This window comes from Bos taurus, chromosome 22, assembly GCF_002263795.3.
Source record: "Bos taurus isolate L1 Dominette 01449 registration number 42190680 breed Hereford chromosome 22, ARS-UCD2.0, whole genome shotgun sequence".
Classification (NCBI taxonomy): Eukaryota; Metazoa; Chordata; class Mammalia; order Artiodactyla; family Bovidae; genus Bos; species Bos taurus.
In genome coordinates, this window is record NC_037349.1 from 12,478,033 (window position 1) to 12,492,376 (window position 14,344).

Sequence of the window (14,344 nt, forward strand, 5' to 3'; positions counted from 1 at the left end):
ACACAGACAGGAAGTAATTTGCATAAGTCACCTCACTAGTTAGTGTAACAGCAGGGTTTCAAACCCCGGCATTCAGGGTCCATACTCTTAACTGTAAACCATAGAGAGGAAATAGGGGGAGCCCAACACAGGCCAGAGGCAGAGGATGAGAGCAAGAAAAAGGAAACCAAGTCAGGCCTCTTTGGTGCCCCCTCCTAGCGCTTATGTTGTTCAGTCGCTAAGTCGTGTCCACCTCTCTGTGGCCCCATGGACTGCAGCACGCCAGGCTCCTCTGTCCAGCACTTGTATAAATCATCATTATTCCTAGAGCTGAGGTCAGCCTTGCTCCTCCAGCCCCCAGACTGGGGCTCCTTGGGGCAGGGCGCAGCCTGCTCGTCTGGCCTTTGGCCCGGGCTCCCAGGGACAGGTCAGACAGGTCTGGCTGGTGCAGATGAACGTTTTGCAGCTTCCGGTGCTCAAGCCCCTGGGGACCTCTGCCACTCAGTCCTACACAGGGCCTGCGCCGGCCACATCCCACTGCCCGCCCTCACCTCGAGGGGATGACTTCACCCTCAGGGCCTGGGCACAGCCCGGTGTGGGTGTGTCTGTCCCAAGCAGACAGCCCGGTCCCAAAAGACTGCTCTGCTGCTGCTCCCCACCACCACCCAGGTGACCCCTCAGACGGGTTCATCTGCCTGGCCAGCCTCTTCTAGCTGGCTTTCCATCTCTGAGTTGACTGGCTGGCCTGGAAAGAGGGCCTGTGTCCCCCATATCTATCCCCGATGCAGCCTCCATGTCCATACTGCCCTGCAGGGCCTGTCTCCCCGTCCCTCTCCCACCTCACCACCTCCTGTGTACCTGTGCTCCAAGCTCCACAAATGCAGACCACGCTGTTAAAAATAGAGCCTCTTTATTGGTACCTATAAGCTCAGGTACAAGGTGTTCCCACAAGCTCGCAGGCTGGCAAGGCCTGCTGGGCAGGAGGGCAGGCCCAGAGCCTGGGCTTCTTGGCACAGACACAGAGGAAAAATGAATAAATTATAGTTCTAATACTCAGAGACAATACAGAAATTATGATACAAAATCCAACATCAGCAAACAAAGGGCAGGAAAGCCATAAGGAGCCCCCTTCGCCCCTGGCCAACTGGCCTTAGGGTGCGGGCAGGTGGACCAGGCTGGGGTGCAGTGCCCGGAAAGCCCTGAGTGGTCCAGGGCCTACTGTGGGCCCTGAGGCAGCCCCTTAACCCTCTCTGGGCCTCCTGCTTCCCCCTCCTACATTTACAGCCTTGGAATAAAAGCTGCGGCCTTTGCGGGGGTAGAGGGAGAGATGGGCAGAGGACAGGAAGGAGAGGGGATGTGTGGAGCAGAAGAGGGTTTTGGTCACGGTTGGTCAGCCCGGCCCGGCCCGGCCCCGCCCAGCCCCTGCCCCTACTCGCTCAGCCATCCAGAGCAGGGCTGCTGCACGTTAGACAGAGGGTGGAAACCCATGCCTGGTCTACACCGAAGCCCCAGCAAGGGCAGGGTTGCAGGACTATCAGGCAAAGGGACTTTGCGGGTGGCGGAGAGGGTCCTGTGCCCCACCCCCGACACCAGCATTGCTCGCCAGCCACCTAGTCTCCAAATAAATTATGGGAAATAAATTATAGTCTTCACAGTCCAGAGGATCCAGTCACCCATGAGTCTAGGGCTCAGGGTGGCAGAAGAAACCGTAAGAGGTGGCTGATGTCAGCCTCAGGTGGCTGTCTTCGGGCTTAGGAACATCATACAAGATGGACAAGGAGTCTGCAAAGCTCCAGGGAAGCCACACTTCTTCTCACTCCTGGCATGTGCCATGGATGTAGAAGAGAAGGTGTGGGCATAGGGGGGCCGGGCAACGGAAAGGGGAAGCGCCCCCCTCTCCCCACTTCAGCATAGAAAGTTACAAAAATAAATAAATCAATCCAGAGTGTTGCATGAAAATTAGTAGGAGTGCCCACATGGGAGCCAGCCAACGGGGGACCATTACATACAGACCTTGGGGAGCCCCCAAATTACAACAAAGCAGCAACAGGGTTCTTGGGGCCAGGAAAAGGCACCCTAACCCTCACACAGGCACAGGTTCCACCAGCGACGCCGGGGTGGTGTCCTCAAACAACTGGCCATCCACAAAGGGAGCCAGGGCCTCGGCAGCGGGCTCAGTCAAGCCCATGATGGACTCCAGGAAGCAAGTGCTGGTATCCGCAGGGGGAGAGAAGGCAGGCAAGGTGAAGTGGGGCACCTCGAGGTGGTCCAGGCTATCAGACACCTTCCGGGAGGTGTAGTGGGGCCCCAGACTGTAGTCTGGCAGGGCCTGGAGCAGCTCGAAGGAGTCGCAGGAGGACAAGCTGAGGTCCACTGAGCTGCTCTGGCCGGCGTCCGTGCTGGCTGGCACCAAGGGGCCAGGGAAGCTGCCCTCGCCCAAGCCTTCAAGGCCGCTATTGAGGAAGCAGCTGGCATCCAGGTTGGCATTTTCATCCAGGATGCCTGACGTGAGGCTGGAACTGGAATAGCTGTGGGTCCAGCTGGCCAGGCCAGTGAGGTCACCAGTACCAAAGATGTCAGCTGGGTGGAAGCAGCTGAGATTGTCCAGGCCGCCCACACCCCCATCCTCCTCCTCTTCCTCGTGTCCACCTAGTTCAGAGTCACTGAAGCTCAGGATACGAGCCAGGCCATCATCATCCACGCCAGGCTGGAAGCCAGGGCCGGGCAGGGCCAGGCGGGCAGGGCCATCCAGGGCCTCGCTGGTGCCTGAGGCTGTGGACGAATCGGTCATGTCGCTGCTGCAGCTGTTGTCTCCCAGTTCGCTGCTCACAGGGGGCTTGGCTAGGGGGAACGCAGAGGCCAAGACCTGCTCGCCGGGGCTGGGAGTGCCACCCTGGGCTGGGGCCTCCAGCTCCCCAAGGCTCTCGGCCCCCTGCTCCAGCTGCAGGCGGGTGAGTGTGTGAATGAAATGGGTCTGAACTCGAGCCTGATTAAATTCCACACGGCCCTTCGGATTCTCACAGCCCTCCCTGCAGCAACCACAGGGGAACGCTGTGTGATCCATCTGTAAAGCAAAATAGAGGTTCCAGTGAAGATCCGGTGGAGCCCGGAGAAGTCCCCGACCCAGGCTTGCCTTCCCAGCCCCGCCGAGCCCCAGTACCTGGCACTTGATGCCCGCCAGGCTGCAGCTGCAGGTCTCGGGATCACAGACTCTGTCGCAGCGACAGCCACAGTCCTCCCGGGACTGGCGCAGGGCCTGCAGCTCTCGCTTCTCCTCTCGGTCGATCCTCCGCACACCAGAGGCCCGCAGCAGAGCCCGTCGCTTCCGGGCCGGGAAGGGCTGGAGGAAGGTCATTTCCTCCAGCCGGCCGCCTGCCACGGCCAGCGCCAAGTCCTCCTCCACAGAGGCGTCATCGATGGCGTCCACAGTGAGCGGCAGGCCGGCCTCCGTCTTGGGCACCCCAGTCTCCGAAAGCTGTGTCCAGGGAATGAGGAGGGACATGAGAGGCTGACATGACCCCAGAGCTTCGGTCACTTAATAAATGCCCCCGAGTATTTATTCTGGGCTGGGCATTGTGGATGCCGTAGTGAATGGGACAGCCAAGAACACGCCCTCAGGGCATTCAGAAAGACGGTTCCTATTTGCCTTATTCCCCACTTCATGGACAAACCCCTTCCCCGAGACACACAGATACACTGACGCCCCTATGGCCCATCTACTCCCCCTCCCCAGTAAGGTCAGGCAGATTGAGGTACCACGCCCACTGGCCCTGCAATAGGAGCCCTTCTATACCCATCTGCCTAGAGAAAATCTGCAGCAGACTCTCATCAAATCAGTCAGCCCCATGGGCCTCCCAAATACAGAAGAAGCAATATGGCAACCACCATGACCCTTATCCCCCCCAAGGCTAGGACTTTAGAGCAGCCCGAGGGCAAAGGCCACGGAGAGGGTCTCCCCACCTTCCATCTCAGCGCCTCCAGCTTCTCCTCCTTCAAGCGTAGGCGCAGCTTCTCTTGCCGTGCCCGGGCTTGCTCCTGGGTAAACTCAGCCAGGGAGAAGCGGCGGCAGGCACTGTGGCGGGAGGCCATTCCCAGGGTGCAGCCGCCACGGCTGGGCACGCTGGTGAAGCCCTGGCACCGCGGGAAGTAGAAGACGGTGATGCCATCAAAGGCTACTCGGCCTCGGCGCTTCCGGGGAGCCCGCTTCAGAATGGACAGGGCTAGAAGACAGGCAGGGGAGGGGCAGACGTTAGTTCTCCATGAAGCAGGGCCTAACCCCCGGGAAGTGATGCTGAACCATCTCTGCTCACAACCCTCCCACCCCACCCAGAAGAGAAATGGATCTGAGTTTAGGCCAGCCTGGCTGACACTGGTGCTGGTGAGAGTCCAACATCACCCTGTGTCGACACTGGCTCATTGTTATTTAGGAGTCCAAATGAGAGCATGTGTTAAGATTAAACGTCTTTCCCGTCTTTAGAAGCCATTTACAGGTCCCCTTCGTTGTTTTCTAAAGTTCTTTTCTTGGGGGTGTGGGGGTTGCTGTGCTGCAAGGCATGCAGGATCTTAGTCCCAGACAGGGACTGAACGTGTGCCCCTGCAGTGGGAGCTCAGTTTTTACCACTGGACCACCACCGAAGTCCCTCTATAGTTCTTAAAGTACTGATTTGTAGGAGCTTTGTATATATGTTAGACATTAATCACCGTGAACTGTGAACTTCCTGATGTTCAAGCTGGTTTTAGAAAAGGCAGAGGAACCAGAGATCAAATTGCCAACATCCGCTGGATCATGGAAAAAGCAAGAGAGTTCCAGAAAAACATCTATTTCTGCTTTATTGACTATGCCAAAGCCTTTGACTGTGTGGATCACAATAAACTATGGGAAATTCTGAAAGAGATGGGAATACCAGACCACCTGATCTGCCTCTTGAGAAATCTGTATGCAGGTCAGGAAGCAACAGTTAGAACTGGACATGGAACAACAGACTGGTTCCAAATAGGAAAAGGAGTACGTCAAGGCTGTATACTGTCACCCTACTTATTTAACTCATATGCAGAGTACATCATGAGAAACACTGGACTGGAAGAAGCATAAGCTGGAATCAAGATTGCTGGGAGAAATATCAATAACCTCAGATATGCAGATGACACCACCCTTATGGCAGAAAGTGAAGAGGAACTAAAAAGCCTCTTGATGAAAGTGAAAGAAGAGAGTGAAAAAGTTGGCTTAAAGCTCAACATTCAAGAAAACGAAGATCATGGCATCCGGTCCCATCACTTCATGGGAAATAGACGGGGAAACAGTGGAAGACTTTATTTTTTGGGGCTCCAAAATCACTGCAGATGGTGATTGCAGCCATGAAATTAAAAGACGCTTACTCCTTGGAAGGAAAGTTATGACCAATCTAGATAGCATATTCAAAAGCAGAGACATTACTTTGCCAACAAAGGTCCGTCTAGTCAAGGCTATGGTTTTTCCTGTGGTCATGTATGGATGTTAAGAGTTGGACTGTGAAGAAGGCTGAGCGCCGAAGAATTGATGCTTTTGAACTGTGGTGTTGGAGAAGACTCTTGAGAGTCCCTTGGACTGCAAGGAGATCCAACCAGTCCATTCTGAAGGAGATCAGCCCTGGGATTTCTTTGGAAGGAATGATGCTAAAGCTGAAACTCCAGTACTTTGGCCACCTCATACGAAGAGTTGACTCACTGGAAAAGACTCTGATGCTGGGAGGGATTGCGGGCAGGAGGAGAAGGGGATGGCAGAGGATGAGATGGCTGGATGGCATCACTGACTCGGACGTGAGTCTGAGTGAACTCCGGGAGTTGGTGATGGACAGGGAGGCCTGGCGTGCTGCGATTCATGGGGTCGCAAAGAGTCAGACAGGACTGAGCGACTGAACTGAACTGAACTGAACCAGTCTAACCTATCTGTACAAATATTTTAGTTATTTTTGCTTGTGGGGTTTTACAAAATAATTTCTATGGTTTATGAAATCAAAAGTATATTAAGCTTTTCCCTTATCACTTCTGCATTTTGCAACAAGCTCAGAAAGGTCTACTACTGTTTATAAGTTATTAATATGTCAGTTAGTAAGCAATGTATAGGCATATTCGATACATATATTTGTATACTACTGATTTTATTAGTTTGAACCATAAGAAGTTACCATCAAACCTTGGCGATGCTGTATATTTAGACTTAAATATTAATTTTGTACCCAGCTATCTGAGGGAATTTCCTCCTAATAGGTTTTCTATATACCTGTTCTTGAATTTATCATGTAGTCGACCACCTGCAAATCATGGCCTTTTGCCTGTTCTAATCTAGTGTATTTAATTCTCATTTTCTTTACTAACTGAATTGGCTAGCACTTCCTGAATGATGTTAACAAACAGTGGTGACAGACAGTGCCCCCAGCTGGTTCCTGACTTAGTGGGGCTGTTTCCATTGTTTCCTCGTCAATCCTAATACATGGTTTTGGGTTGAAACATGTATTTTTTATCATTTAGGGCAGAATTTACTTATTCTTATCATACTAAGGGTTTTTTCTAGAAGGAATATTGTTGTTGTAGTTGTTGTTCAGTCACTAAGCCGTGTCCAGCTCTTTGAGACTCCATGGACTGCAATACGCCAAGCTTCCCTGTCCTTCTCTATCTCCTGGAGTTTGCTCAAATTCATGTCCACTGACTCAGTGATGCTATCTAACCATCTCATCCTCTGCTATCCTCTTCTCCTTTTGCCAGAAGGAATATTACATGTTATCAAACAGCAGCTCTCATATTTTTCCTCCTCTGACACAGTCATTTGGTAAATTTATATGATTAGATTTTACAGTATTAAAGCATCTTGTATTTCTACAGTAAACCCATAGTACTTGAGTCAGTTAATGTACTATTAGACTGTATCTGCTAAAAACTATACTTTTTCACGTATAGTGTACAGCTCTGCATACAGTCCATAAATAGACATATCTGTGGTGTTAAGACATCACGGTGGGGTCATCAGAGAAGAAATGTCTCCATGTGCTCCCTGGTGTTGAGGGGGTGCAGTAATGAAAAATAAGGTGGAGAAACACTCTAGGGCCTCTTTGTCAGTTTGAAATCAGAATCATGTAAACTTAAAAAACTAACTGGGGAAAAAACCTTCTCACTGCATTCAAGCAAAGCCAAACAGCATTTTGCCAGGTGAGGGACCGGCCTGACAGGCCCCGCAGCACAGAAGCATGGGGTGTGGGACTTGGGCAGGGCAGCTGCTAGAGGACAGGGAGCCAGTTGGGAGAAACGAAACTGGAACTGAGGGGCAGAGCTGGGCGGGAAGGCCCTGGGGCCACCAAGGAGCCCTGCCCTGAACGTGATGACTCCAAGCTGGAGAGTCCCAAGGTCAAAGGTGAATGCCGCTGGAGCCGGCATTCCCGAGTGACCTCTGTAGGACAGGAAGTGGATGAGCTGGGGAGCAGGCAGGGAAGCTGAAGCCGGGGGGCACACAACCTCCAGAGGCCGGGACGACTTCATCAGGGCCGCCCCCAATTTCATCTTGAGGAAGGAGAGAGGGGTGCGATGGGGTACCCAGGGCAGAGAGACTCACGAGTGAAACTTCGGGGGCCACAGAAGTCACCGTCAGGCAAGGGCAGCTGATCCCAAGGGCTCTCCTCATCCGAGTCCCAGGCCGGGGAAACCGAGGAGCTGGGGGAGCAGGAAGGGGAGTGGTGGCCCGAGGAGGACAAGGAGGAGGACGAGCAGAGCGAGGACGAGTCCTCATCCAGCTGGTCAAACTTCCGCTTCAGCAGCCCGGTCATGGTGGCGAGGGTGCTCTGGGGCCTGGGCACAGCCAGCCTGGAATGAGAACGGGAGAGCTCTAGGTGCAGGCCTGAGGGCAGGAGGTGGGCACCCAGGCCCAGTCATCGCTTCTCCCACCACCCCCCCAAGGATGCCCAGGACTCCAGGAGGCTGCCTTGCACTGGATGGAGCCCTGAGGTTCAAACCCTCACCCTGGCGCTTGCAGACTTGCACCAACGAAGTTTTCCCCTTTACTACCTACTGTAACCCACCTACACACACACATACACCAGACCAACAGATGGGCCGACAGACCTCAGCCTGGCCTCGCTCATTCCCCCGCAGGAATCCCGGGGGCTGACTCACTGGCTGGGTGATTCACACGGCTGCATCTGTGTGCCTTTGTGTGTGTGAGGCCGGGTGCATGCCGACAGCCTGCACAGCCCTCGTACAGTGGCTGCTTCCCCCTCCTCCCTCCCAGCACACCCACAGACACGCCGCCCTGCACACACTGGTGACAGGCCCTCACTCAGGGCCAGGCTGACCAGGGCACTCCAGGGAACAGGCTGGCTTGGACACCACCCCTGATTTCCAACACACAACTTTCCCGTGATGGAGCTGCTCAGACTTTCCCTTAGAAACCCCCGCCCACAGGAGAAGTCCCCTACCTCCAGGCCTGACTGTGGGACCAGAGCCACCTGGGCTTCGTGGCTCTTTAATATCTCCTGTTTGATCTTCAAAATTCACCTTCTTCTTGCCTTCCACTCCAATTTCTAACCCTGTTTGAATTAACTTTCAAAGGAAAGTATACTCTGCCCTTAAAAAACAAAAACCCTCTTGGAGTGCAACTGACCAGCCACGCTGAGGTTCCATGCTCCTCCTGTCTGCAGTCGGGTGACCTGGAGCACCCCAGGACACACCGCTGGCTGTGTCTCCCCTTTAAGGGTCTCAGCCCTCCTCAGTAGAGCAACCAGAGATTCTCACAGCCTGGCTGGCCTCACATGAGGGAAGGGGACTTGGGGTTTCTCCTGACAGCCTCTTCCACTGTTCGAGAATCCCCAAAGGACTTGGTCCTTAGGGCTGAGCCCAGATACCCAGTGAGCACTCAGGGCTGGGCCCCAGGAGGCCACCAGGAGGAAGGGGAAACGGCAGCGCAGAGGCCCCAGTGCTGGGAGCCCCTCCCCCACCGCAGCACAGGAAACGACAGCGAACAGGAAAAGCCAACCAGAAGGCTGGCAATCTCCCCTGCTCAGGTGTCCTTTCGAAACACCCCTTGGCCTAGCCTCCCACGAAGTCCCTGGATCCCAGACTTAGGCAGTGTGCTGTCAAACCAACTTACTGGGTAAAATTCATCCCAGGGACAGCCTCTCCTCACAGGCACCAGAGCAGCAAGAGAAGCTCCGCGACTTGCCAACCCTCCAACAATGCTGAGCCCAGGGGAAGAGGACGCACAGGTGTTTCCGGGGGCTTCTCAGCAGATAGTTTCTCAGGCCTGGCACCCCCCCACCTCTCCCAGGGTCAAACCACAAACAAAAACAACCCAGCTCTCAGCTGACCTGAAGACTCTCCCAGGAGATGGGGGAACTCATGGCCCAGAGGTAGATGCATGTGTGCACGCGCGCACGCACGCACGCGCGCACACACACACACACACACACACACACACGCACGCTAGCGCACGCGCAGAACCCAGAGGCACCCAGACACAGAAACACACACGACAAACCACACCCAAGGATCTTGTCCTTACCACAATCCCACTGTGAGATCCCATCTCTTCCCCAACTCCAGATGCTGCCTAAAGGGTGCTGAATGTCTTCCTAGTCACACACCTAAGCCAAAGACTCCCTCAAACCAAATGCTCACTTGGTCTCTGCCTGGCCAGCCCTTAGAAACATAAAATTCTGCAGGCCCCATATCGAACCCCTTGTCTCTGTTCCCCACCTCCCCATGCCATCTGTTCCTCTTCCTGTGTTCCCTATCTTAGTAACAGCACTGCCACCCACCCAGTTACTCAAGCCAGAAACCTGCAGTCATCCTCAACTCCTTCCTGTCGCCCTCCATCCACATCCAGTCACCCAGTCCTGTAAGTAGACATTAGCTCATTCAATCCACACAAGGCCAGGCACCGACATGGCAGGTATCACAGAGGCTGCCCAGCAGAGTGTGAAGAGAACCTCGGCTCCAGAACCATACTGCTCACATTTGAACCCTGGAGTGGCTATCAGTTGGCTGGGTGATGTTGGGCAAGTTCCTTAACTTCTCTGGGTTTTCAATTTGTCTTACAACCGAATAGGGTTGGGACGTTTAGTGAATCAATCCATGTCAGGTTCTTAGAACAGTGGTAAATGCTTGCTGAATGTGTCATTCTACACCGAGGGGGAAAAAAAAAAAAACGAGCTCCTGGATACACACGACACAGATGGTTCTCACTGATAGCATGGTGAGTGACAGAAGCCAGAAACAAGATTACATGTGAATGAAGTTGAAGAAAAGGCAAACCCAATCGGTGATGATACAAGTCAGAATCGTGATTACCCAGGGGGTGGAAAAGGGCATGTACTGGAGACAGTCATGAGGGAATTTTCCCAGGGCCGGGAGGGGGTAGTAGTATCTGGAAGTGTTCTGTGTTGTCTGGGTGGCGGTTCCACTAAAACATCTCACTGCACACCTAAGATTCATCTACTGTGTGCATTTTACACACGTCACCTTCAATTCTGAAAGTCTGTTACCCTTACGTCTCTGTCCCACTGATACTGTCCCCGTCTCCTGCCCTCTCCTTGCAGCCACTCTTTACCCTGGAGCTAGAATGATCTTATTAAACCAAGTGTCTGCCCACCATCTCCATGCAGAGAATCATTCCCTAAGGGGTGCCCCCTTAGGATCAAGTCCGCAATTCCAAGAGGCTGAAGTATGCCTAGCCCCCAGATTCATGCAAGACTCTTCCCAACCCCCTCACTTTACACTCCAGCTGAACTTGCAGTTGCCCTAACAGGCATGACCTTCTCACTCCTGGCCTTTGCACAAGTTGGAACCCAGCCTCAATCCCCTTAAGAAGTCATCTCCCAGAGGGCCTCCCTGACACCCTTCCTCCTCCCCACTACATGCCTCTCTGGGCCTCCGTGAACCATGGGATTCCCCCATCAAGGCTCTTATGGCTCCTTCCCGTGACCACCTCACTGCTCATCTCCCTCGTGCAGGGCTGAAGGCCTCTCTGCTAGTCGGCATTGTGCCTGTGCCTGGAATAGTCTGGCACAGAGAAGGCTCCTGAGGACCATCGGAGGTAGGCAGGCTGGCACTGCAGTATACACAGAGGGACGATTTAGGCACATGAGGTTTCTGGGGTCCACTGGTCAGTGTGCCCTCCTCCTGCTCGGGTCACAGTTAGTTGGGGCAGGGATGAGGGCGGACATGCCCATCCCCCAGCCTGCGCCTGAGGGTTTGAGCAAGAATAGCACCCAGGAGGGGGTAGCTCCGAGGGCAGGAAAAGGAAGCTCCTGCTGCCAGCAAGTGCCAACACAGGCATCTCAGGAGGTTCCCCAATAGTAAACAAGTAGAAAGAGTGTTAGGGAAGCCCGTTCAAGCCAGACACCCTGGCTCTGTCTCAGGGATGTCTATAGAACGGGAGCTTAAGGGGAGAGGGTTGTAAACTCCAGGGACGCAGACGGGGACACTGGGGAGCCATAGCCATGACGCACCTCCTAGTGAGGAGCACCTAGCGAAATCTGCAGACCTGGAAATGGGGACACACGTCCTCCCTGACCCGGGGTGGCGGTGAGGAGGAGCCCCTGGATCTTGTGCTCGGGCGCCCCACCTGAGAATCCAAAGGCTGAGAGAGACAGAGGCAGATGAGACCAAAAGACTCAGCCAGAGACAAGGAGAGGCCAAGTCAGAAAAGGAATGAAAGATAGTGGAAGAGTCCAAGAAAAGTGTCAGACAGTGAGTCAGAGGGTGGGGGAGGGGCCCTCCACAGCTACCCAGGAATCAAGATCCCTACCAACCGTGGCACTGTTCCCAGGGTGAGCACAGCCCCCTCCGAGGGTCCTGGAAGAAGGAAAAGCAATTCCCAGGAGCTGGCCCAGACAGAAATACCACACCCCCAAGGAGCCCCGGAGACAGACCCTGAATCAAAGAGAACCAGGCTTCTTCCGGGATCTGCCTGGGCCCTGAGAATCAGGCCCTCCCTGCCGTCACCACTCACAGGAGCTGACAGTCCAGGACTGGGGGGTGGGGGGTGGGGGCGGTGCTTCCCTCCCTCCTCGCCACAATTATCTACACACTCAGGCCACACTGTGTGAACTGAGGGAAGGCCACCTCACCCTGGATACCAAGCAAACAAAGGCTGTTTAAGGGGCGGGAATCCCCAGGCTTCTGAAAAGTCACACCAACTCCTCTTCGACCTCAGCAGTCCCAATGCTCCAGTCCCAAGTCAGAGCTGGTATTGGAAAAGGGGCACCTTCAGCTGCCTCCACCCTCTGTCAGGAATCTGAAGAATGTGTCTTTTAACCTCAGAGCCCCAGGCCTTGGCCAGCTCTCCCCAATACTTGGGGTCACATGACCCCAGGCCCCCAGGAAGTACTTCCTGGGAGAAGGGGAGGACACCTTTGAGCACCTCACACCCCCATGGGTATTGGCTAGAAGAACAGCCACGGCAGCCCAGAGAGGGCAAGCAGAAGGCCCGGTACATCCCCACCCCTCCCAACCCATCCCCCAGGGGGAGGGGACAGTTCCTCAGCCTTGGCCTCCAGGGCCTGGCACTGGGGAGGCAGCGCCAAATGTTTGCTGGCTACACGAGGCAACTGCTCCTGCAGAAGGGGAATTGCACCTGACAGAGACTGCATCCTCCACCTAAGCAAGGCCCCCTTCACTGCCATTCATCCATTCATTCTTTCAACAAATATTTATTGAGTGCCTATGACATGCCAAGCACTGTGTCATGCGCTGGGAATACAGGGAGCAAGACACAGACAATACTGCCCTCCTGGAAGCTTTGAGTTTACTAGGGAATAGAAAAATGAGTTATGAATCCTGTTGAGTGCTGGAATGGAGGCCAGGAAGGGGTACAGCTCGGAGTGAAAACAGGTCTCTCGGAGGAAAAGGTAGGATGGAGTAAAAGTTCCAGAGAGAGGGGGGCATAGGAACCCTGAGGGACTTTAGGAGCAAGAGGCAAAGAGATGGAGGGGAAGGGGCTACCTGGGAGGGGACTTTGGGAGCCAGGGCTGACAGGGCAGACTTTAGCCTAAGGGCACAGGAAGCCACTGAAGGGTTGAAGTAGGGAGTGACAATAGCAGATTTGCATTTTAAAAAGACGGCTCAGCACGGGACAGGAGGGGGTGGGACAGGAGGGGGTGGGACAGGAGGGGGTGGGACAGGAGGGGGTGGATAGGAGGGGGTGGACAGGAGGGGGTGTGACGGGTTGGACGGAGCTGCCAGAGGTGGGTTAGAGATGACAAGCCAAAGGCTTAGGAGAAAGGGGAATGGAACCTGGTGACTTCTGGAGGTGGGGACAAAAAAGGCAGTGATGTTGAGGATTTGGGGTAAGGGATGAGTTCTGCTTGAGAGGGCTGTGAGACATCTGAGTGGAGGTGTCGGGTGGGCAGGGGAGCCAGGGAAGGACCCTCTGTGTCAGGAGTGTGGGCTGTGTGTGTGACGCGCTGGGGAGCCGGAGTGACTAAGTGTGTGACGGCTGCCGTGGTGTGGGCATCTCAACAGTGTCCTGCCATTGGAAGGGGCCCCGGGGAGGGGAAACTGAGGACCGGGAGGAAGCAGGTGCTGGGGAGGGAGACTTGAGTGGGAGAAGCCTACGTGTGCCCGAGGGTGCCCGCGGCTAGCTGCGCCCGTGACTCACAGCGGTGGCCTCTGCGTGTGACGGTGACTGACGAACAGGTGAGCGTACGACACAATCCCTCCTCCTCCCCCTCCCCGCCTGCCGGGGTCCGTGACTCACGGAGCCTCATTCCTCGATCATCCCTCCAACTCCCTCCCTGACGGGCGCCGGGCACTCGCCGCAGCCCTGGCACCCGCCCCCGGGGGGAGCCCGAGGAGGAAGGCGACAAATGTCACCTGCTCCGGCCACGCGAGGAACTTCTGAAAAGTTCTCAGGCAACTGGGTCAAAAGGGAACTCACCCGCGGACGCGCGCCCGCCGCCACCCCGCCACCCGCGCGCAACCCCGGCTCGGCCGCCACCCGCCCGGCGGACGGGGCGCCGGGACCTCCTGGGGTCCCGGCGACGGGGCGGGGGGAGGGCAGCAGAAAACCTGCGACTGTCGTCTCCCGGGCTCCGGACTCCGGCCGCGGCGCGCCGTCCGGGACCGGGCTGTCCCCGCGCCGGTGCCCTCTCAAAGTGGCGAGGGAGAAACGTCAGGGGCTGGGGGGCAGTGCCCTCCATGCGGGACGCCCCCTCCCCAAAGTCCTGTCCCACCGGCCCGGAGCCCCCGGTACTGACCTGAGGTCCGGACGCTGGGCAAGGGCAACGCCGCGACCCACGTCCCGGTCGGGAACGCCCCCTGCGCCGCGACCCCGCGCTCGCTCGCTCTCTCGCTAGCTCCCTCGGAGGGCAGCACTCGGCCCAGCTGCCCCTCGCTCTGCGCG

At 55.5% G+C, this 14,344-nt stretch overlaps 1 protein-coding gene across 2 annotated transcripts; it reads right to left on the bottom strand.

The window, feature by feature from the left end:
- Positions 1 to 872: 872 nt before the first annotated feature.
- Positions 873 to 14,325, bottom strand: CSRNP1 (cysteine and serine rich nuclear protein 1). 2 transcript variants are annotated; one of them, XM_005222458.5, is made up of 5 exons: positions 9,092 to 11,383; positions 7,562 to 7,809; positions 3,940 to 4,199; positions 3,140 to 3,454; positions 873 to 3,043 (listed from the first exon to the last, which is right to left on the bottom strand). In XM_005222458.5, exons 1-5 carry the CDS (start codon positions 9,103 to 9,105, stop codon positions 2,063 to 2,065), a joined length of 1,818 nt encoding a protein of 605 aa, XP_005222515.1. In that variant the 5' UTR covers positions 9,106 to 11,383; the 3' UTR covers positions 873 to 2,062.
- Between the last annotated feature and the right edge of the window lie 19 nt (positions 14,326 to 14,344).

Bases quoted from the DNA above. Each gene is read 5' to 3' on its own strand.
- CSRNP1 (XM_005222458.5), bottom strand. The intron at 4,200-7,561 runs GTGAGTCTCTCT...CCTGTCTTCTAG, and splicing joins TGGCCCCCGAAGTTTCACTC to CCCTGTCCATTCTGAAGCGG. The intron at 3,044-3,139 runs GTACTGGGGCTC...TTTGCTTTACAG, and splicing joins TGGCGGGCATCAAGTGCCAG to ATGGATCACACAGCGTTCCC.